A 20,902-nucleotide genomic window follows, 5' to 3' on the forward strand; every position below is an offset into this window, starting at 1 on the left:
TATGAATGCCATGCATTTACCAAACATATGATAATCACTTAGCACGAAGCTACTGCTCACTACATGGATAACATAATCCATTAAACTTCTTTATCAGACAAACTGATATTCTTCTTTATCGGACAACCCGATATACAAAAATACATATACTTCTTTGACATTTTATATAAATGCCATTACACAACACAATTATTAAACATATAATAATTCCAAACCAAAATGAAACCAAATACATGGATACACACACTTTACAAACATTAACAAAAATTGCTGTCACAGGGCTGTTCGCTGAGCGAAGCCGTAGCGAACCCGTAGCGAACAACATCAGAGGGTTACAGGTACATGGCGAACAGGTAGCGAACTTGTAGCGAACTTATTCGCTAAGCGAACAGGTAGCGAACCACACCAGAAAATATCTGTTCTTGAGTTTCTAAGGCGGTTTAACATCCAAATCCATCCAAAATACATTATAACATGTTATAAATGCATAACAAGTGATCAATCATGTATATACCATACATATATACATGTATTAACATTCAAAAACACCAAAACACATCACACATACAAAATCATGTCAATTTCTTGCAAAATAAGCAAAGTTGCATAAACATGCAAAACCATCATCAAACATATACATATTCCCTCCTAGATGTTCATTAAGCATACTAAGATGAAAAGACATGTTTATGATAAAGAAATTTCACCCAAACCCCAAAGAAATTGGATGAGAGAGTTCAGGAATGGAGGCTAGACACCTCCCCTCTCTTGGATCACCCAAGCTTATGCTTAACCACTCTCACCTTAGATTGAATGACGATTCTTGGCCTCTAAATCTCTTCTCCTTGCTCGTGTTCTTCTAGCCAAAACCCTAGCTTAGCTTGTTCTTGCTTCTAAGCTTACAACTTCTAACTTCTCATGAAAAACAAGTTATGAGACTATTCCTTAGTTTGACTTGCTACTTATACCACTCTCCAATGGATCATGAACCAAGCCCAATGGCTTAGGCCCATTAAGCCCTATCACACGCCCAAGCCCACTAACACGACAAAGGTTTCGCTCACAAACTTATGTTCGCGATAAATAATTATAGGTCGCGTAAATAAATATTTAACACTAACCCAAAATATATGCAAATATATAAAATATCGATTTACTAAAAATCGGGTCGTTACAGTATCCTTCTCTGAGTTTGAAGTCACCATCATCAAAACACCATCTGAATCTGAATCATTGTGTCTTGCATGATTTGCCTCATTCTCTTGCTTCTTCTTTCCCTTGCTTCTGCACTCAGAAGCATAATGACCCCACTTATCACAACTATAACATTGAATCTTGCTCTTATCACCTTTCTTTCCACCATTCTTGATTTTATTCTTTGAAGATTCAGAATGATCCTCCTCACCATTATGATGATTCTGATCATGACTGCCATCACTCTTTCCCTTATTCTTATTCCATTTATTCTTTCCCTTACCATTCTTGTTCCAAGAACCTCCATTCTTTGCATACAAAGCCTGATCTTGATTTGCCTTGTTATCTTTCCTTTCTTTCCTTTCTTGAAGCCTCTGTTCATGTGCCTCAAGTGAACTGTGCAGTTCATTCACAGTCATTGTGGAAAGATCTTTGGATTCTTCAATTGCTACCACTATGTGATCGAATTGAGGGTTTAATGTTCTGAGAACCTTCTCAATTACTTGCTGATCAGATACACTTTCACCATAGTTTTTCATTGAATTAACCAAAGTCTGCAATCTAGTAAAATACTCACCAATGGATTCCTTATCCATCATGCCTAGCAATTCATATTGCCTTCGAAGGTGTTGAAGCTTCACTTTCTTGACTTTATCTCCACCACCATGAGCATTACTGAGTATATCCCAAGCTGCCTTAGCTGTTCTAGCACCAGAAATCTTCTCAAAATTCGATGAATCTACACATTGATGAATCAAGAACAGAGCCTTACTATCTTTTTTCTTCATTTCTCTGAAAGCCGTTTGTTGAGCTTCAGTCGCATTTGCTGCAAGAGGCTCAAACCCAGTACTGATGATTTCTTCAACTTCTTGATAGGTAAAGATGACATTCATCTTCACACACCATTGATCCCAATTCTTTCCATCTAGAATCGGAAGATTTGCAGGCAAAGAATTACTGTTATTGTTCATCGTGATGAATCAATGAACAATGGAACAAGAAAGAACGAATTTTCTGTGTAAAGGGAATGGAATTGATCGAAAACCTAAAGGCTAACTGATACCACTTGTTAGAGTGGAAGAGGGTGATAGAGATGATATAAAGAGATTATCAAAAGCATTGATTTTATTATTGACTTTGGTACAATTTATAGAGTTACAAATTGTACAATTACTTAACAAACAAGCTAACTAACTCTAACTGACATAGTTAGTTAGCAACTAAACAACAATACACAAAGTAGTTATAACTAACTGTTACAACTAACTAACATCAAATACTAACTTGCAAAGCAAGTAACAAACACAATACAAACAGTGAAGACAAATGTGGTGACAGATGCTCCAACATCTGTTGCAGCATTTGGAGGGATTGAATTGCTTTCTCAACAATGCTGACTATGTGCCAAAAGCTCATCCCCCAAACCCCTTATGTCCTCCTTCGTCTTGTGCACCAAACACAAAATGATTTCACGTTCTTTCATCGATTAGTTACTCTTTTCTATTTGGATTTGGATTATGATTTGGATTAGGATTTGGATTATCTCCTTGTCAATTCTCTACATCAAAGAAGGTGATCCAACTTCCTCACTCAAGATAATAGGCCAAACCTAACAAGTCAAAACAAATCGAATCTCTGTATATATAACCGCAACCATCCGACGAAACAAATTTTATGAGTAAAATTTTTTGTAACAACTTTAATCCTTCAGCCCAAATTGTGAACCTTATAAATGTAATTAAACCTAAGATGATAAAATATGATGATTTTCTATTTTTCTTAGTACATAAATTTTTTTAAAAATAAAATAAAAAAGCGTGGACGGCAGGATTCGAACCTGCGCGGGCAGAGCCCACATGATTTCTAGTCATGCCCGATAACCACTCCGGCACGTCCACTTTTCTGTTATTTATTTCCCAAAACCTTTATGTATCACTATCATATTGCGAAACATTAGAACCGAAACCCACTCAAAAATCAAATTACTCGCAAAACCTTTCACAATACCAAAATCAAACGCTAAAGAAAGAAGAAGAAGAAGCAACTATTCAACCAAAAAGGTTTTTTTTTTTTTATATTCATCAATTTATCATTTAATTTAATATCTTATGTAATTTTATTATTATTTCATTTGAATAAGTGCAACGCATTATGCATGCTAAACAATCCTCAAATTCTAATTAATGTATGTTTCTATCAATTGATGAAATTTTGAAACAATTTATGATTTTTATACTAAACCCTAAATGCAGGTTTTTCTACTGGAACTTGGGTGTGTTTCAAAATTGGTACTTTATCATCTTCCATGTAGTTTTTGTCATGTCTGATATTAACAAAGGTTCTAAGAGAAATCTTCCATCATGGATGAGTTCAAAAGATGATAATGAGGATCAGAATTGTGGAAAGAAACTATCTTTGGATGGTGAAAAATCAAGTGAAATTGAGACTTTCAACAAGAAGACCAAAGTTGAATCCAAAAATGGTGGAAAAGTTTCTACTGAAAGTTTGGAATCTAAAGGCTTCAACAAGCTTCTAGTAAGGAAACTTGTGTATTTTGTGTTTTTGGGTTTGCTTGCATTGTTGTTGATTGAGCTTAAAGCAAAGAACTATTTTGGTCATGGAATGTATGATGTGCTGTTATTGCAGTACCTGAATCTATCAAAAATATGAAGCACGGACACTCCTCGGACTAGGCGTGTTCCAGTGTCGGACATGCGTCGGTGCCGGACACCGACACGACACCGACACTTATATAATTACATTGAATTGTGTCATTTTGTCAAATTACCATCGGTGTCGACGTGTCAGTGTCCGCCGTCCATGTGGCGTCTGTGTCCGTGCTTCATGATTCAAAATTGCAAATGTGTTCTCAAGTGTCTCTTATATTTGTACTTTTATGGATTAATTAAATTGACTAATAAAACACATTTGAGGCTGTGTTTGTAATTTTGATATATTCAGATACTATAATTACATGACCTCACACATTTGGGGACCAAAATGGTTGTTTCCCTTAAGGTTATTAACTTGTTAAACTGGTTTGTGGACAGGAAGGTGTGGTTTTTGTGCTGTCGGGCTTTGTGAATCCGGAGCGTGGCATCTTGAGGTCGCGAGCTATGGAAATGGGAGCAGAGTTTAAGCCTGACTGGAACTCTAATTGCACTCTTTTAGTTTGTGCATTTCCAAATACACCCAAGTTTCGACAAGTTGAAGCTGATTGTGGAACCATTGTGTCAAAGGTTTTCCTTGTCCCTTTCTTTTTACTTTTGCATGCGAATGGTCTCTAGACACATTCTTTGACAAATACTGCTTATCTTTTTAGGAAGGATAGAAGTTGAAAGGAAGAACTCTTCAGGAATCTATGTTTTATAGTTATACTCCTTATGAATATATATTAACTGTGTTATTCTCGCTACTTCTGACATGGATAAGTACATTGTTCTAGGTGTCATTTTATTAATGCCTCATGGTCAGAGTTGTAAACTATTTATCTACAAGCTAGATCTTTGGTGTTGATCCGTTATTAACAAGCCCATAGATTTAAAATTGAAACTATTGTCTTCAATCTTGAACCAGCTAATAGCCAAGAAGCTACTAGGGCATCTCTATGTATAATGTCATTTTTCAAATAATATTGGGTGTCAAGCTTACCACTTTTTTGATTTTGGTGGAGAAGTCCTAGTAACATTACGTTGATCTTGGTTGCTGTATCATTCTCTATATATTATGTTAACAAAAATGTAACTGATGTATCCTTTATTTTGTTATGTGGTGTTAGGATTGGATACAAGAATGTTACACCCAGAGGAAACTCATCGAAATTGATAGTTACCTTATGCATGCTGGAAAACCATGGCGTAAAGGAAGTAGATCACATGAAGTCAATGAAGGTGATGTAATTGTGTATGCACTAGCCACTAGTAAATAGATAGTGCCTATATAGTTAAAGTTCTTTTTTGGCATTTAATAAATGCTTTACTGACTACCGATGCATCTTGTATATTACATGACATTTGAGCTTAAAAGAAGCCAATTAAAGATTGTTTGGACCTTGTGACTTGCATCTTGGATCTTACATTTCATATTCATCACTTTTCTGTGTTTTTTCTGGACAAGTAAATCGAAAAATAAAAATGACATGTTTTTGCAGCAGAAATTACAATTTTCACAAGACCGTTATTTTCAAACTATTTACCCAAGTATATTGCTATTATCTATGCTCAATTTTTTCTGAAATTACTCAAATTTTTTTTTTTTATTGGGGTGCTTTTAAAGCTTTTTAGACCATCATCTTCTACACGTGTGTGTGTGTGTAAAGTGCAAAATCATAAGGGCAAAACCAAATTAACTGATGGCCTATGCATGTTATATCAAATATATTTATGAGGTGGTTTTGCCAACTTCCTACCCAAGTCTCACACCATTATCTCCGTCCAGCTTTACATCTGATAATTCCTTCTTATGAATTTTATGGGTGAGTGCAGAACAAAAACCATCTGTATCGCATAAACCATCAAAGCCTGTTGAAAGAGAGCCTTCAAGGCCAACCACTTCTGTAAAATCAAAGGTGAAGTCTGGCAAAATGTTTTCTAATTTACTATACTATGCAGGAATAATGGATATCTTTATTTTATCTGTTGACAATTAAACTTGCTACTTTTTTGTCTGCTACTTATTTCAGGGAAAAGACATCGACGATGCTAGCAAATGCTTTACCCCTTCTGAAGTCCAGAAGTGGGCTCGTGCTGATTTGAATAAAACAATTCAGTGGTTGGAAAGTCAAGAAGAAAAGGTCATGATCTTCCATTTCCTGTATAAACACTGGTTTTGTTCATTCTATAGGTCACGGCTTTAAGTAAGCATTCAGAATTTGCATAGAATCAGCATAAAGGCAAAAAACAAGTGTGTAGTGGAACCAAATTCATTATTAGAAAAGCATAGTAGTTCGGTCGTCACTCTTACCGTGATAAATGCTTAGAGTTAGAAACGGTGCCTATATGTTGTTCTAACTTGATTGTGTTAAAGGTCATTAGTTATATCCTATGTGAAACTAAATTCTTATGTAATCCTTTCAGCCAGATCCAAGTGAGATAGCAAAAATAGCCACAGAAGGGATTCTGACTTGTTTGCAAGATGCAATATGTTCGCTCGAGGAAAAACAGGTAATGCACATCATTAAAACTGATTGTGATTTGTATTGCTTAGTAAGCAACTATTTTAGTTATTTCTTCCCCTGGGGGATGTTAATATAAGTAAAAAAATTCCTTGCATGTGGATTTTTAGTTTTGTATAGAGACATTCCTTCAAATTTTGTGAGAATAATCAGACTATCAGAGTATTAGACTAATAATAGATGCAGGGTACAGGTTTATATTATCATTTAAATGCAATTCATTATCATTTGAGAGATCGTTGCAATTTTCCTATATTTCTTCTGAAGGTACGAGATCAGTTAAACGGAAAACATAAATCGTTAGCATGTCAAATTTTCTCTTGCATGAACACCAATAATCCTTGGTATTTTCTATTTCCTAATCATTGTCGTCCCAACTTTTTTTTGTCCGTGTCAAAGTGTTATCTCAAACCCTTGCACTTATTTTATCACCGGACAGAAAACGTATAATGCCTACATACTTAATGATGCTGACTAATTATAATGCCCAAGCATCTAAAAACACTGGATAAATTTACTTGAATAAGAATTGGCTAATCATTTGGCCGAGTCATCAGACTGAATGGCAGTCGTTTACATTAAAAGTATCCTTACAATTTTCATCTAGACATGTTGAATTGCTTATCTAGCTTTAGTATTTAATCTTTGTACCTTTCATTTATTTGGCCTAAAACAGATGTTTGAATTCTGTGCCATCTCGGTATTCTTACTTTTAATGTGGTGCTGTTATATCAAGAATGAAATGAAATGCTTGATTTCGCAGCTGATTGTGTTTGTCTTGTTAACTTTAACCAGGACATCGGGAGAGGAACTGAGGACTGGAAATTCCTACCTCGAGTTGTTGAGGAGCTTGCAAAATTGGATGCTGCGAGAAACAACAAGGCTTCAATGTCAAAGGAAGATATCCACAAACAAGCACTGGAGTGTAAACGTATTTATGAGGAGGAACTAGATAGGTTAGATCATGAATCGACAAAGAACTCAAGGATAAATGAAGAACAGAAGAGCAAAAAGGGAAGAACAAATGCTGCATCTTCTAGTGCAGTTGACTATGATAGTGATGATACAATCGAGATGACAGAACAAGAAATATACATTGCATATAAGAGTTTATCCTCTAAGATGTGTCACCTGTGAATGCTGATTGAACTGGTTTATTTAGCGATGAAAAGTAGTTATTTTGGTTTACACAGTTTTGGTTACTTCTTCCGACGACAATATACTACAGAAAAACCTCAATTTGCCTCTGTTTAGAATTAACTTTTTGACACTGATTTTGTTAGCTTTACATCTCAAGTATGTTTTGCTGCATCCATATATATACTGCATACTAATCTTTTCCAGATTCCTTTTTTTACTTAATGTTGAAAGTGGCACCTGAATTTAGGGGGGGCATTTGGAGAACATTTTGGACTTGTGTGCACTTGCAGCAGAAGTATTTGGAAGAACTTATTGTCATAATATACTTTCAGCTTACATGAAACTCATTCTCACTTTTCCCCGTGAATAGACTTATTTTCACTTATTGTATAACAACTTATTCATAAACTCATATTTTTTTGAAGCAATTCATAAACTCTTTATATGATGAATGCTTATCAAACAAGTACTTAATTTTAGTCGTGTATGTAATGTTGCATTACTACATTTTGGTCGTCCTTGTATGTAAGTTTCCAAATAGTCACTACATTCTTATATGAGGAACATTGTATAGACTTCAAATGCTAACACCTAAAGCAACGGAAAATTAAGCTAAAACTATGAAAGACAATAAAGACTAGCTAACAAATAAAAGATAATGCTCGACTATATGATTCATAATAAATATTTTCATTTCATTAGATATTTAAGGAAAATGCAATTTAGTAAGAAATTTGTTTGCAAGAAAGAGAACAAATTTATGTGACATATAAATTTTAGAGCATTGCTATTTAGTAAGAAAATTTGACCACTAAAAAATTGGCTAACTATACATGAAAGGAGAGAATGGTTATGATTATTAAGTGTTAAATGTTGGCACATAATATTATTTTATTTCTTAAAAAAAATCTTCCTAAATTATAACCACTTACCAATCAATGATAAGTGTCAAATTTCATATTTTTATAAACTCTTCTCTTTCTTGTCTAAATTTTTCTTACTAAATAACAATGCTTAATATTTAATATCCGCTACTAAAAATTTAGCCTCAAAACTGGATAATTGGACTCGAGAACTTTTGGCCCTACTTCATAAAATAGGCTGCACTTCCTGTGGGCCGACCCTAATCTTATCTATTAGCTAGAAGTCTGCAAACTCGTGTGAATGCACTAATATTTTGCTATAGCAAAGCGGCCTTTCATTCCCTTGTTTCGTCGTGACACCCCCCCCCACCACCCCCACCCAACAACACCCCCACAAGCACCCCCCGCAAAGGGGGGACCGTAGTAGGTTCATGCTCTTTTCGATTTCTGATAAGCGAATAAGTCGAGGGGCTTGCTTCCCAAAATAAACTTCCCTTGCCTCCTCCTGGACACTCTAGTTATGTTTCCAGTCCCCCTACTCATATTGGAATAGAAGACGCAATGTGTCGAAATATCATAATTGGGTCGACCAGACCAAGCCCATATCTTTTTTCTTTTTTTTTTTTTTTTTCTGGTATGCCGCTCCGCGAGAATGGAGCGAAAGAATCAAGTGATTTGTGGTAATGTCAGAATTTGATATAAATAAAATTTAACAAAATATTTTTTTTAAAATATATTTATAAATGATTAAAAAAAATATTTATAAATAAATAAATTAGAGATATATTTGAGAAAATATTTTACTAGATTTGTCAAAAAAGAATAACACATAAACAATAGTATAGTAAGGACTAAGTAGTAAGTCACTTGTTGATTCCTTTTGTTTCATTCATTCATTCGTGTTTTGTTGTGTTGAGAAGACAAACAAACAAAGAGTAGGGTTGGGGTGTGTGTCTACAACGCCATCCAGAATCTCAATTTCAATTCAATTCAATTCAATTCACAAACCCTAGATTAATTATCTCTTAACTCGCTACTCATAACTCACTCACTCACTCACCGAGTCACGTTGCGGCGGCGACGATAATGGGTGCTTCTCTTCCTCCTAAAGAGGCCAACCTCTTCAAACTCATTGTTGTAAGCTTTCATTCTCTTCTATCTATCTCGATCCAACTTATGCTTCTTTCCCTTTTTCATAAACCCTAGATTTTGTTCACTTTCTTATGCTTACTCTACCTGCTCATAATCCACTGTAAATAGCTCATATCAATATAAATTAATCGAATAGGGATATTCAGTGTGTTAATTCATGTAATTTTACGTTAATTTGAATTTGAACTGCTTTCACTTGGATTATGGATGGGAAATTTTATATTTTTGTTTTAATTTATCAAATTATCAAATATCAATGGGTGCGTTGATTAACTGAGTTAATCATTTGGGTCTGCCATGGAATGAATGAAAAAGATGATTTTTTTTTTTGTTTAAATTAGAAGGGAATGAATAAAGTGAATTTTTTTCTTCTTATAATAGGGACTGGAGGTAGTAACTAGGTTATATGATTATCCTGGTTTTCTAATACCATGTTTTGGGTTGGAGTTTGGTAATTTGGTTTTCTCAACATGAGAAAAGAAAGCAAATGTGTGCTTATAATTTTGTGTAATTAAATTTAATAATCCTGGTGATTGTGAATTTAGGAGTAAGTGAAATGCTTTATTGCCAATATGGCAGTGGGAAATATACTTTTGTTATGTGGGACTTAAGTTTATATTCTTGTGTTGGTGCAGAAATCCTATGAAACCAAACAGTACAAGAAGGGACTCAAAGCAGCCGATGCCATTTTGAAAAAGTTTCCAGATCATGGAGGTATACTTTTTTAGTGCTTGTCCTTGTTTTTTCATGCATTTACTTCCTCGTCTTGAATATTTTATTTTGTTGTTATATGTATGGGCGTTTCTCTTATTTATGTGTTTGTTCCCCCTTTTGGTTGATAGAAACTTTATCGATGAAGGGTTTGACATTAAATTGCATGGATCGTAAATCTGAAGCATACGAACTGGTTCGCCAAGGATTGAAGGTATGTTGCATTTGGTTTTGCACCATCCATCAATCTTTAATTTTTTTTTCATCTGATGCTCCAAGCTTAACTTTTGCTCTGCTGCAGAATGACCTTAAGAGTCATGTTTGCTGGCATGTTTATGGTCTTCTCTATCGGTCTGACAGAGAATACAGGGAAGCAATCAAGTGCTATCGAAATGCACTAAGGATAGATCCTGACAACATTGAAATCTTACGTGATCTATCTCTCTTACAGGTACCACATCAAATTCTTTTGCTTCTATTTGGTTTATTTGATTAGTCGTAGATTTAGAAATCTCATAGCTTTTTCTACAATGGAGTTAACTTGGATGTTAGTTTCTTTTTACTACCGTCATATTTGACATTTCCTGAACGTTGGCCACTGTGATATGGAGAAAACTTTTAGTGAACTCTGTTCCTATCTTATCATGATTGCTAGAAATGTTACTTCCTTTTATGACACTGTACTTTTCTATCTAAATTTGTTTATGACTCTTGGTGAAGTTTGTGGGTACTTAAGTCAGAAATCAGAATGCTACTGCTTATTATCCTTTCGAGTTCAGGATATATCTATTGTAAATATTTCTAGAATCATATATGTCATTGAACTTGTGCTGGATTAACAAAGAGGTCAAAAGAAAGATATCTTTCCAGCCTTTTCCGATTGTAATCTTACAATGCATAAGCAAGGGCCACACCATGGGAGGGTTCTCTCATCACGTACTGGAGCTAACAAATGTTCTCCAATGACATTTTACCGTCACATTTCACAATGCACATGCACGTTCTGCAAACTTAATGGATTCTTCTATGATGTACTTAAATTTTATGTGTCATGTGATTTTATTTACTTCTCGTTGACAGGCACAAATGCGAGATTTATCTGGCTTTGTTGAGACGCGGCAACAACTTCTGACTCTCAAGTCAAATCATCGCATGAACTGGATTGGATTTGCTGTTTCACATCATTTGAACTCTAAGTATGATTTTAGATTACCTCAAATTAAATGGTTTTTCCTAGTGATGAATCTGACGATTGCTTGAACTAACTTTATAATAAATAGTAGCTAAGGATCATCTTTTGTTTGCCAAGATTTCTGTTGTTTAATTTGTTGTTGCTTTTGAGATAGTGTGTTATGTGATTATTTGCATGTTTTTTTAATGGTACATACCACACAGTGGGACTAAGTAAGGACCTAAGGTAATGGGATTTAGAGAGGATCGCCAAAATATCAAACATATCTTAGTCACCTCTCCTATATATCACAATGGGGTCCACAGAGAGATGTTATTTGAAATTTCAGCACAAAAGACTGTTAACTATTGTTTGAATATTGTGTTAGAAATATAACTATAACTGTATTAAAAATTTCAAAGATTTTATTGTTATATTCAGATATTAACATATAATACAGTGGCCCAATTATGGGGAAAACAATTTTCTTTAGTGCCCTTTTTTCGGTTTTTCCTTTCCATTATTTTATATGCAGAAATGGTGCATAGAAAGGTGTAAATGCCTTTTCCCAATCTATCTGACCTTGCATGGTGAAATGGCAATTTTTTTTAAAATTTTATTTTTTGCCGTTTGTTGATCTGAACTTCATATATGAAACAGTGCATCAAAAGCTATTGAAATTCTGGAAGCATATGAAGGGACATTAGAAGATGATTATCCTCCAGAAAATGAACGAATTGAGCATGGGGAAATGGTTTTATATAAGGTATTTCCTCTGGCCATTGTGTTTATTGTTCGATGTACATTTGCCATAATTAAATTTTGCCATAACATGATAGGGTTTTGACTTGGCTTTTACCATTTGTGAGTTTTAGTAAAGGCTGCTGATAGCCTTATCCATCATGGTCACTATAAAATGAAGCTTTCTCAGCTAAACTCTAGTCAAATTATATTTTATTTGAATGTTATTATTCTGCTGTTACTTGTGCATGCTTCGGGATTAGGGAAATGAAATTTTTTTCATATTGTTCAAATATCCTTACTATTATTGCCCTAATATGGTGATTTTCTGCATAAACCATCTTTGTTCAGGTCTCTTTGTTAGAGGAATGTGGATTTTTTGAGAGAGCTTTTGAGGAGTTACAGAAGAAGGAGCCAAAAATTGTACGAGTTTTATTTACTAAGATAATTTGATAATGAACTTGTTATGCTTGAAAGACATGATTTCATTACTTGTTTGGATTATATCTTTTCAGGTTGATAAGCTTGGATATAAAGAACAAGAGGTTTCACTTTTAGTCAAGCTTGGTCGCTTAGAAGAAGCCGAGAAATTGTACCAGACATTGCTTTCCATGAATCCCGATAATTACAAGTGAGCTTTCTGCCTGCTATTTTTAGGTTTGAATGTCTCAATTGCAATGCATGTCTAGATGTTTTACTTCGTTATGTTCTTCCACTATTGCCGTTTCCTTTTTGCATTAGCCACCAGCATTATAGGATATCGGATAACTTCAGATCAGATGCCTTAATATTTGTTTCAGTGGTTCTTTCTGTGTTGATGAACTTTTATTGATTAACTTTTATGTTGTACTTGTATCCGGTTTTGTCTTGGTAATGCTGACCTGTGGAAGCTAGAGAAAAGTTTCATGTTTCATTTTACTAAACATCTCTGAAATGAGTTGGGCTATAGTGCGTTGCTATAATTATATTATAATTCCTTTCCTGGTAGTCTGTATTTTTTGTTCTCCATTGTACTGATTCACAGAAAAATAGATAATTATTTGTGCTCTATGTTGATGCTCAGATATTATGAAGGCCTTCAACGATGTGTTGGGTTATATTCAGAAAATGGCGATTTTTCTCCCGATGAAATAGATCGGTTAGATACCTTGTACAAAACACTTCGGGAGCAATTTAAGTGGTCATCTGCTGTCAAGGTAGTGCAGTCAATACTTGAATTACATTACATATATTTTTAGTTTAGTAGCCTGTCTTCATCTTCACGCAATAAAATCATCACTTATTATTTTTCCATATTATTTTTGTCAGAGAATACCACTAGATTTTCTTCAAGGTGATAGATTTCGAGAAGCAGCAGATAATTATATTAGGCCTCTCCTAACTAAGGTAACCCAAATCCTCTTTGGTGTAATGTTCTGCCTAGTTTACCTAGCCTTCAACATTAAAATGAGATTTCAATTTGTTTCTTTTCTAGGGAGTTCCATCTCTATTCTCAGATCTCTCTTCTTTATACAATCACCCTGGGAAGGTTCGTTTTATTACTTAAATTTGTCCGTTTAAATGGTTTGGCATGTTTTATTACTGTATTGTATATTTTGGTGGTAGAAAATATTGTTTCTGATTTTGTGGATTCTGATTTTTTTATTCCAGGCAGACATTTTGGAACAACTTATTCTTGAGTTAGAGAATTCTATTAGGACGACTGGTCAATACCCTGGGAGGTAAGATATACACAAATAGTCACTCAACAGCTGTGTGTTCCACAAGAGTTACAATTACGGTGTTTATGTGCTACAAGGGAAAGCTTGGAACTTTTTTTTCCCCTTGTGAGATGAAAATTAATTCTTACATTAACCCTTTCCCATTTTTTTTTTTTTAAATTCTTGTGTTAATATATTATGTGAGAAAAGAGAATACACATCTAGGGGGAGGATAAGTCAAATTGGCTAAAAAGTTGCTAAAAGTCTACATGGTGGGAAAAGAGCCCAGGAAAATATTATCCGATTGCTTTGTATAGCAAATAACTTATAGTTGACAATGAAATTTTGATGCTTTTGAGCTTGTATCTTGTGCTGGAATAACTAATCATTAACTATCTTGTATACAGGGCAGAAAAAGAGCCCCCCTCAACTCTTATGTGGACTCTGTTCTTGTTGGCTCAGGTTTCTGACTATTTTTGGGACTTTTTATAATACAATTTGTTTGGTTCCTCCATTATCTTTGTTTTTCTTACTCAGTGAAATTTTATTGGTGCAGCATTATGACAGACGGGGCCAACATGAAATCGCACTTTCTAAAATCAATGAGGCTATAGAACACACTCCTACTGTCATTGATCTATACTCTGCCAAGGTTTATTTTAATTAGCTTTCTGACTGTTTCAAAAATATACCATTCTCATTCCTATGTGGCCTCCTGCTATATTGTCTGTGTGTAAATGTATGCGTATAACTTTAATCTTTAATTCTTTATATTCTAGTCAACAAAATATTTTAATTAAAGGACACTTTTATCTATGATTTTCTAATCATCTTTAGCAAGTGTAAGTAGCACACATAATTTAGAGAGACTTGCTACACTAAGAAGTGTGAAGCACCAGTTACTGTGAAATATTGCATCTCGATATGCATTTCTTTTCAAAACCTTTGGGATAATCACTTCAATTTATCTTTCTCTTGCAAATGCCTGACCAATCTGTTAAACCATATGTTTGCAGTATATAAAAAGAGTTCAAATGCCAGTTATGTATTTATTCTTCAGTAAAAAGAATATTAATATCAAACAAATTGACAATAGAAAACTCTTTAATTTATTGTTTCTTTTAAATATGATATCTGACCAATCTGTTATGCCATGCAATGAAGGCACCAAGAGTATGGTTTTTTTAAAGCTTAAATGTTGTTTTAAGTTTGTATAAAAGCACTATTTATGTTTTAAAGATTTAGAAATTATTGTTTGTTGGTCAGAATTACAATGGCACTAACTTTAAAAGATAGTTGTAATTATTGCTTTAGTTTTAAAAGCTACTCATTCAACTACTTAAGTATTTTATGAAAATTATCATTTTTATTTTTAATTATTGTTTCATGGCGAACAAATGGGTTCTAAAAGTTGAAAAAGTTTATTGAAGATTACTTTCTTGTATTTTTATTACCAAGAAAAGGAAGTAGGTTGAATGATTAAATAACAGTTGTGTTTCATATCAAAAAGTGAAAATGAGTTGATGCAGTTGGGATTAGTGATGAGCGGTGATTTGCCCCGACAGTATAGCATACTGAAAAGCTGTTGAATAATCATTGCATGTCTTTGAATACAGAGTCGGATACTGAAGCATGCTGGTGATTTGGCTGCTGCTGCTGCATTTGCAGATGAAGCTAGGTGTATGGATCTTGGTGATCGTTATGTTAATAGTGAATGTGTGAAACGCATGCTGCAGGCTGATCAGGTTTTTCTGTCTATTACTTGGAATTTCATTGAACTTGAGTTTTGAAATTTGGTTAGCTTTCCCTGTTTCCTTTTTCTGACTTTTTTTTGTCTATGATACCCTTGATATCCAGATGGTTTTGGCAGAAAAAACTGCTGTGCTATTCACAAAAGATGGGGATCAACACAACAACCTCCATGACATGCAGTGCATGTGGTCTGTATTTAACGATGCATATCATTCTGACCTGTCTTTGCAATGTTGAGGTTTCATTATCTGTAATACTGATTGTATCATCTGTCTTTGGAAGGTACGAGCTCGCCTCTGCTGAAAGCTGCTTCCGCCAAGGGGATCTTGGACTATCTCTCAAAAAATTCTTAGCAGTGGAGAAGCATTATGCAGATATTACTGAAGACCAATTTGATTTTCATTCATACTGCTTAAGGAAAATGACATTGCGTACTTATGTGGAAATGCTTCAATTTCAAGACAGATTGCATTCGCATGCATATTTTCGTAAAGCAGCTGCTGGAGCTATCAGGTGAATGTTGTATTTAATTTAATTGGTTTATTGCATGAGTTGTTTTATATGCTAGTTAGTGTTATGCACATTCATCTTTATTCCTACACTTCAGTTGCAAATTGTATCTAGAAACTGAACAGCAAATCCCCCCCCCCCCCCCCCCCCCCCCCCCCAATTGTTTTGGACATGAACCAATTGTCTCAAAAGTTTTAGTTATTAAGTGAAGACACAAATGGCTTTATCTTATTTCTCTAACATGCCTTTTCCATGCAAAAGCCCTTTGAGTTGTGGACGGTGGAGATTACAGGGACAAAACTCTAGACCACTTGATCATAGAGGCTCTGATATCATTTCATGAACTAATTATTCAAAAGTTGAAGTTTATTAAGTAAATAGTGAATACACAGGAATATATTTTTATGTTATTTCTAATAGTGTCTCCACCTTGGTTCTCATAAAGTTTAGAGTTTTCTTATTTGTGCATGTGTGCGCTCATAATTCTCTGGCTTGAAACATCATTTTGGGACTTCCACATCTGTCCAGTTTGAATTTTGTATTAACAAATTGAATTTATTTCTGATCTCATGTCTGTGGTCTCATGCATATAATGTTATCTGCTGCAGATGTTATATAAAATTGCATGATTCTCCTCCAAAGTCAACAGCTGAGGAGGATGATGAAATGTCTAAGTTGCTTCCTGCTCAGAAAAAGAAATTGAAGCAAAAACAGAGAAAGGCAGAAGCAAGAGCTAAAAAAGTATTAATAATTTCTCTCGCTTCTACGCAACTTCTTGCTGCAGAAATTTATTCACGGTTTTGATTTATTTCCTTTTCAGGCAGCAGAAGAGAAAAATGAAGAAACAAGTGCTAGTGGGCCATCAAAGTCCGGGAAACGTCATACAAAACCCGTTGATCCAGATCCTCGAGGGGAAAAGTTGCTGCAGGTTAAATTTCAGTACATATATGTTGCCATTAACATTCTTATATTTGCATTCCGTGTCCAACATGGAAACCTGTTTTAAATTTCTTGATTATACAAAATCAAACTCTCCTCTGTAAGTTCACATACAAGATGAGTAAAACCTGTCAAGAACCATTGCTCCCAAAATTTTGAGATGAGCAAGTTAGGCTTTATATTGTCTCTAACATGCCCCTTTATGCAAAAGCTCTTTGGACCTTTTAAGTGCAGGCTAGGGCAATGCTCATGCAATGCATACTCTACCTTAAGTTGACCTTTTTTTCCTAATTAGGACGGGGGTACAAGAGTGATTAGGACCTGGTCATGGCATCTGTAATACAATTTTAAGCTCTTCTAAAACCCGACATGTTTGGTGAAGATCTATGATTAACTTTAGGGTTTTATTATATATAAAACAAATCCCACTTATTCCAAAGCTGGATCCTCAATAAATTGCTCGTACATTGTTGTTTTGGAAACCTACTACCTATAGTGAAGTGCAACTTGTCATAAGACTCATAACTAAACTGTTAAGACTTAACATCAGTGTAGTTGATTAAAGTATTTGGTTGATCACATACTAACTTTATCAGGGAAATGCTATCAAACAGATTCATGTGAAACATTTCCTGGAAATATTTCTGATGAACACTTCGTGTTATCATAATTTAAGATTGATATTATGCTGTTTATTTTATGGTGCAATTTTGTCCTGCATAGGTTGAAGATCCATTGTTGGAAGCCACAAAATACTTGAAGTTGCTGCAGAAGAATTCACCTGATTCGTTGGAGACACACTTGCTCTCCTTTGAATTATACATGAGAAAACAGAAGATTTTGCTAGCCTTCCAGGTATTAATCTGTTAAACATGGTGCCTATTCTCCAGCATCTTATTTCTGGCTTATAGTACCTTAATAAGGCTGTTTTCCTAGAAATTTAGAGTTAGTTTAAGGGGCTCTGTGTTGTGATTTATGCTGATTAAGTGAATATTTATTTATTGTAAAAAAAAGTGAATATTTATTTATTTTGTATATCTGAAGCTTATATAATTTATATTATACTTTGCCATTTTTGAATGTATGCCAGTCATTCATATATTGTTCTTTATATTTCTATTTGTAGGCATTAAAACAATTGCTGAGATTGGATGCTGAACACCCTGATTCTCATCGTTGCTTGGTAAGTTTTCTTCTGAAGAACAATTCAATTTATGTTACCGGGGTTAGAAAGTATAGGCTGTTTACGTTTACCAGCATCAAAATATAACATAATAATTTCTGTTGTCTAATGTCCTACCGCTTCAAGTAATCTTTTTGAATTGTTTATATTTAGCATATAACAAATATGGGAGTAGTAGAAAAGAACAATATTCTTTCAATTTGGAACCATCCTCCCCTTCCTCTTCTTCCTTTTGTCCTATTTTTTCAGAATATATTGTTCTCTCTTATGATCCTCTCTATTGTGATTTTTTTCCTTTCTCCACTAAGGAAATGGATTTTCTTTCTTTCGTCATTCATTTCTAAGTCTATACGTTGCAGATTAAATTCTTCCATAAAGTGGGATCCATGAATACTCCTGTGACTGACAGTGAGAAACTCGTTTGGAGTGTCTTAGAAGCTGAGCGTCAAACTATAAGGTTCTATAATGCAATTGTTAACATTTTTCTAGGGTGATCATATTCACAGTTTTTTAGATTAATTCATGATTTAATGCATGTCATAACTTAAATTCTAACTCTTCTATTCATTGTAAGCAGTCAGCTACACGGGAAATCTCTGCTTGAGGCAAATAACCTTTTCCTTGAAAAACATGAAGGTCATACTCAATATGTTATGAACATATGTCAGTGAATTTGTGATACATGTTTTAAGCCTGATTGTGAAGGTTTCTTGTGTTTTTTCCCGTCTTGTTTGCAGGTTCTTTGATGCATAGAGCTGCTGTTGGAGAAATGATGTACATTTTAGATCCCAATAGAAGATCTGAGGTTGTCAAGTTGATTGAAGGGTCACCAAATAACCCCGCGCCTAGGTAATGTTCTTACAGTATCTTTTGCTTCATCGTGCTACAAAGCACCTACTCAATATATTCTGTCCGTGTCTTCAAACTTATATGACACTAGCATGTGATGCAAAACTGTATATTCAAATATGTTGAACATAACTTATTCTATAATTCTGGGGTTTGCTGTGTGTATGTGTTTGATAGAATTTTTCCTTCCTTTTTTACTTTTCTGGTCTGGACTTATGTTTAACTTTCTAATATGTCAAATGGTAATATTAATCATGCAATATTTTTTCCTAAAAGAAATGGCGCACTTGGACCAATCCGGGAATGGACACTTAAAGACTGTATTGCAGTTCATAAACTTCTTGGATCAGTCCTTGATGATCAGGATGCTGCATTGAGTAAGTATCATTTGGATCAGTTCTTATTTATCTTCTCATTTTCTCAATAATAATCCATCTATGGCAATCTTGTGCTAATTTGGAAGGGGAAAAACCTCCAAGTACATTGTCATATTTCTTTTTTTTTTTGACAAAACATATTTCATGTTTTATAAATTTGGAAATGGTAAATTCTTGCAGGATGGAAAGTGCGATGTGCTGAGTTTTTCCCATACTCCACATACTTTGAGGGTAGTCAAAGCTCTGCCACACCCAACTCTGCTCTCAATCAAATATGCAAAACCACTGTAAATGGGAGTTCTAGCCATTCACAAGGCGACCATGTGGAACATGTCGCATCAAACGGCAAACTAGAAGCATTTAAAGATCTCACTATCTGATAAATTAGAAGTTCCCACATCCCAGCAAGGGTCACTGAGTTTCGGTGCAGGTTATATAAAATTTTGGGAACAAAGCCGCGATTTATATTTCCTTTGCACGAGTTCTCCCTCCCTCTAAACTGATTTGTATTCCTTTTGCAAATGTGTATAATTTTATCTCTTAGGGTTGAATTTTTTATTTGATCACCCCTTTTTCCTGAGGGATGTTGAAGAGCAGGGTCAATCATCATCGTCCAAGTTTACACCATTTAGGTAGCAGGGAGAGCTACTGAAATTTTAAGTTTCTGGTCCTGCATGCGGCCACAATACATCGAGAGCATGTTGTACCTTTCTATTTGTTGGCTTCTTTATCATGTATAATTATTAAATCATGTGAAAATTTTGGCTTAGATATCATACATTAATTTATGTGAAAACTGTTGGTTTAGTCTTTAGCATGGTTGAGACATTGTAACGAGTTATGATAGAATAAAGACTTATTTCCATTTTTGGCACCCAATTATGACGATTATGTGATACTGGTTTCCTATTTTATTTTTTTTTAGATTTTGGTCCTCTAGTTTTCTCTGTTTACAATTTAGCTTATGTTTTTGTATCACGGTGGATAAGCCAGGATCATACCAGAATCATGGCCTGTGATTTTGGCGTATCCACCATGATTCCAAGCATAGGCTTAGTAGATCCTCTCCCCAATTTCCCTCAATTCTGTGTAGATGTGGCCAAAATAAATACTGACAACCATCAATTTTCATGTTGCATTTCCTTTTAAATTAAATAAAGAAATTAGGCCACAAATAAAATCTTAGAATTGAAATCATCAATTCATAAACCATCTTATGTATTCTTTACTATTTCTTTTCATATTCATTGATTATTTTTGTCATGAATTCTGTTCATTTTGAGATTTTGAATCATTGGAGGTGCTAATAATAAGTATTCCAGTCCTTCATTTTTTTTTTGGACACAAACTCCACAAGTTCACGAACATTTAGGAAAGATAAAAATCTTTTGTAGACTCTTGTAGTTTTGTATGATTGTTCCTCCAAGTTCTGAATTTCAAACTCTTA

At 34.5% G+C, this 20,902-nt stretch overlaps 2 protein-coding genes and 1 non-coding gene across 6 annotated transcripts; 2 read left to right on the forward strand and 1 right to left on the reverse strand.

The window, feature by feature from the left end:
* Positions 1 to 3,010: 3,010 nt before the first annotated feature.
* Positions 3,011 to 3,092, reverse strand: TRNAS-AGA. Its single transcript has one exon. It is a non-coding gene; the product is annotated as a tRNA-Ser (tRNA).
* Positions 3,046 to 7,955, forward strand: LOC123899527 (DNA-repair protein XRCC1). 3 transcript variants are annotated; one of them, XR_006805657.1, is made up of 9 exons: positions 3,046 to 3,254; positions 3,447 to 3,729; positions 4,245 to 4,433; positions 4,973 to 5,084; positions 5,679 to 5,761; positions 5,876 to 5,986; positions 6,270 to 6,356; positions 7,163 to 7,594; positions 7,847 to 7,955. XR_006805657.1 is itself a non-coding variant. In XM_045950679.1 (8 exons), exons 1-8 carry the CDS (start codon positions 3,064 to 3,066, stop codon positions 7,502 to 7,504), a joined length of 1,398 nt encoding a protein of 465 aa, XP_045806635.1. In that variant the 5' UTR covers positions 3,046 to 3,063; the 3' UTR covers positions 7,505 to 7,955. The 3 variants fall into 3 exon arrangements, 2 of the variants coding, with proteins under 2 accessions (XP_045806635.1, XP_045806636.1); XM_045950679.1 differs by having other exon boundaries at positions 7,163 to 7,955; XM_045950680.1 differs by lacking the exon at positions 7,847 to 7,955 and having other exon boundaries at positions 5,679 to 5,735; positions 5,874 to 5,986; positions 7,163 to 7,684.
* Positions 7,956 to 9,161: 1,206 nt separating this feature from the next.
* LOC123897413 (N-terminal acetyltransferase A complex auxiliary subunit NAA15) lies at positions 9,162 to 20,366 on the forward strand. 2 transcript variants are annotated; one of them, XM_045948039.1, is made up of 26 exons: positions 9,162 to 9,507; positions 10,158 to 10,236; positions 10,365 to 10,447; positions 10,535 to 10,684; positions 11,314 to 11,429; positions 12,065 to 12,170; positions 12,497 to 12,568; positions 12,661 to 12,776; positions 13,209 to 13,341; positions 13,454 to 13,531; positions 13,620 to 13,673; positions 13,796 to 13,866; positions 14,253 to 14,307; positions 14,402 to 14,497; positions 15,462 to 15,590; positions 15,703 to 15,785; positions 15,880 to 16,110; positions 16,716 to 16,848; positions 16,928 to 17,035; positions 17,770 to 17,901; positions 18,173 to 18,229; positions 18,589 to 18,686; positions 18,807 to 18,865; positions 18,967 to 19,078; positions 19,355 to 19,455; positions 19,636 to 20,366. In XM_045948039.1, the coding sequence occupies exons 1-26, from the start codon at positions 9,457 to 9,459 to the stop codon at positions 19,833 to 19,835; spliced, it is 2,703 nt and encodes a 900-aa protein (XP_045803995.1). In that variant the 5' UTR covers positions 9,162 to 9,456; the 3' UTR covers positions 19,836 to 20,366. The 2 variants fall into 2 exon arrangements, with proteins under 2 accessions (XP_045803995.1, XP_045803994.1); XM_045948038.1 differs by having other exon boundaries at positions 9,224 to 9,507; positions 10,365 to 10,684.
* The last annotated feature ends 536 nt before the right edge of the window (positions 20,367 to 20,902 follow it).

This window comes from Trifolium pratense, linkage group LG7 (assembly GCF_020283565.1).
Source record: "Trifolium pratense cultivar HEN17-A07 linkage group LG7, ARS_RC_1.1, whole genome shotgun sequence".
NCBI classification, from domain to species: domain Eukaryota; kingdom Viridiplantae; phylum Streptophyta; class Magnoliopsida; order Fabales; family Fabaceae; genus Trifolium; species Trifolium pratense.

Bases quoted from the DNA above. Each gene is read 5' to 3' on its own strand.
- LOC123899527 (XM_045950679.1), top strand. From the start codon at position 3,064: ATGCCCGATAACCACTCCGGCACGTCCACTTTTCTGTTATTTATTTCC. The intron at 3,730-4,244 runs GTAAGGAAACTT...GTTTGTGGACAG, and splicing joins AAGGCTTCAACAAGCTTCTA to GAAGGTGTGGTTTTTGTGCT. The intron at 5,987-6,269 runs GTCATGATCTTC...TAATCCTTTCAG, and splicing joins TGGAAAGTCAAGAAGAAAAG to CCAGATCCAAGTGAGATAGC.
- LOC123897413 (XM_045948038.1), top strand. From the start codon at position 9,457: ATGGGTGCTTCTCTTCCTCCTAAAGAGGCCAACCTCTTCAAACTCATT. The intron at 12,777-13,208 runs GTGAGCTTTCTG...GTTGATGCTCAG, and splicing joins ATGAATCCCGATAATTACAA to ATATTATGAAGGCCTTCAAC. The intron at 13,674-13,795 runs GTTCGTTTTATT...TTTTTATTCCAG, and splicing joins TATACAATCACCCTGGGAAG to GCAGACATTTTGGAACAACT.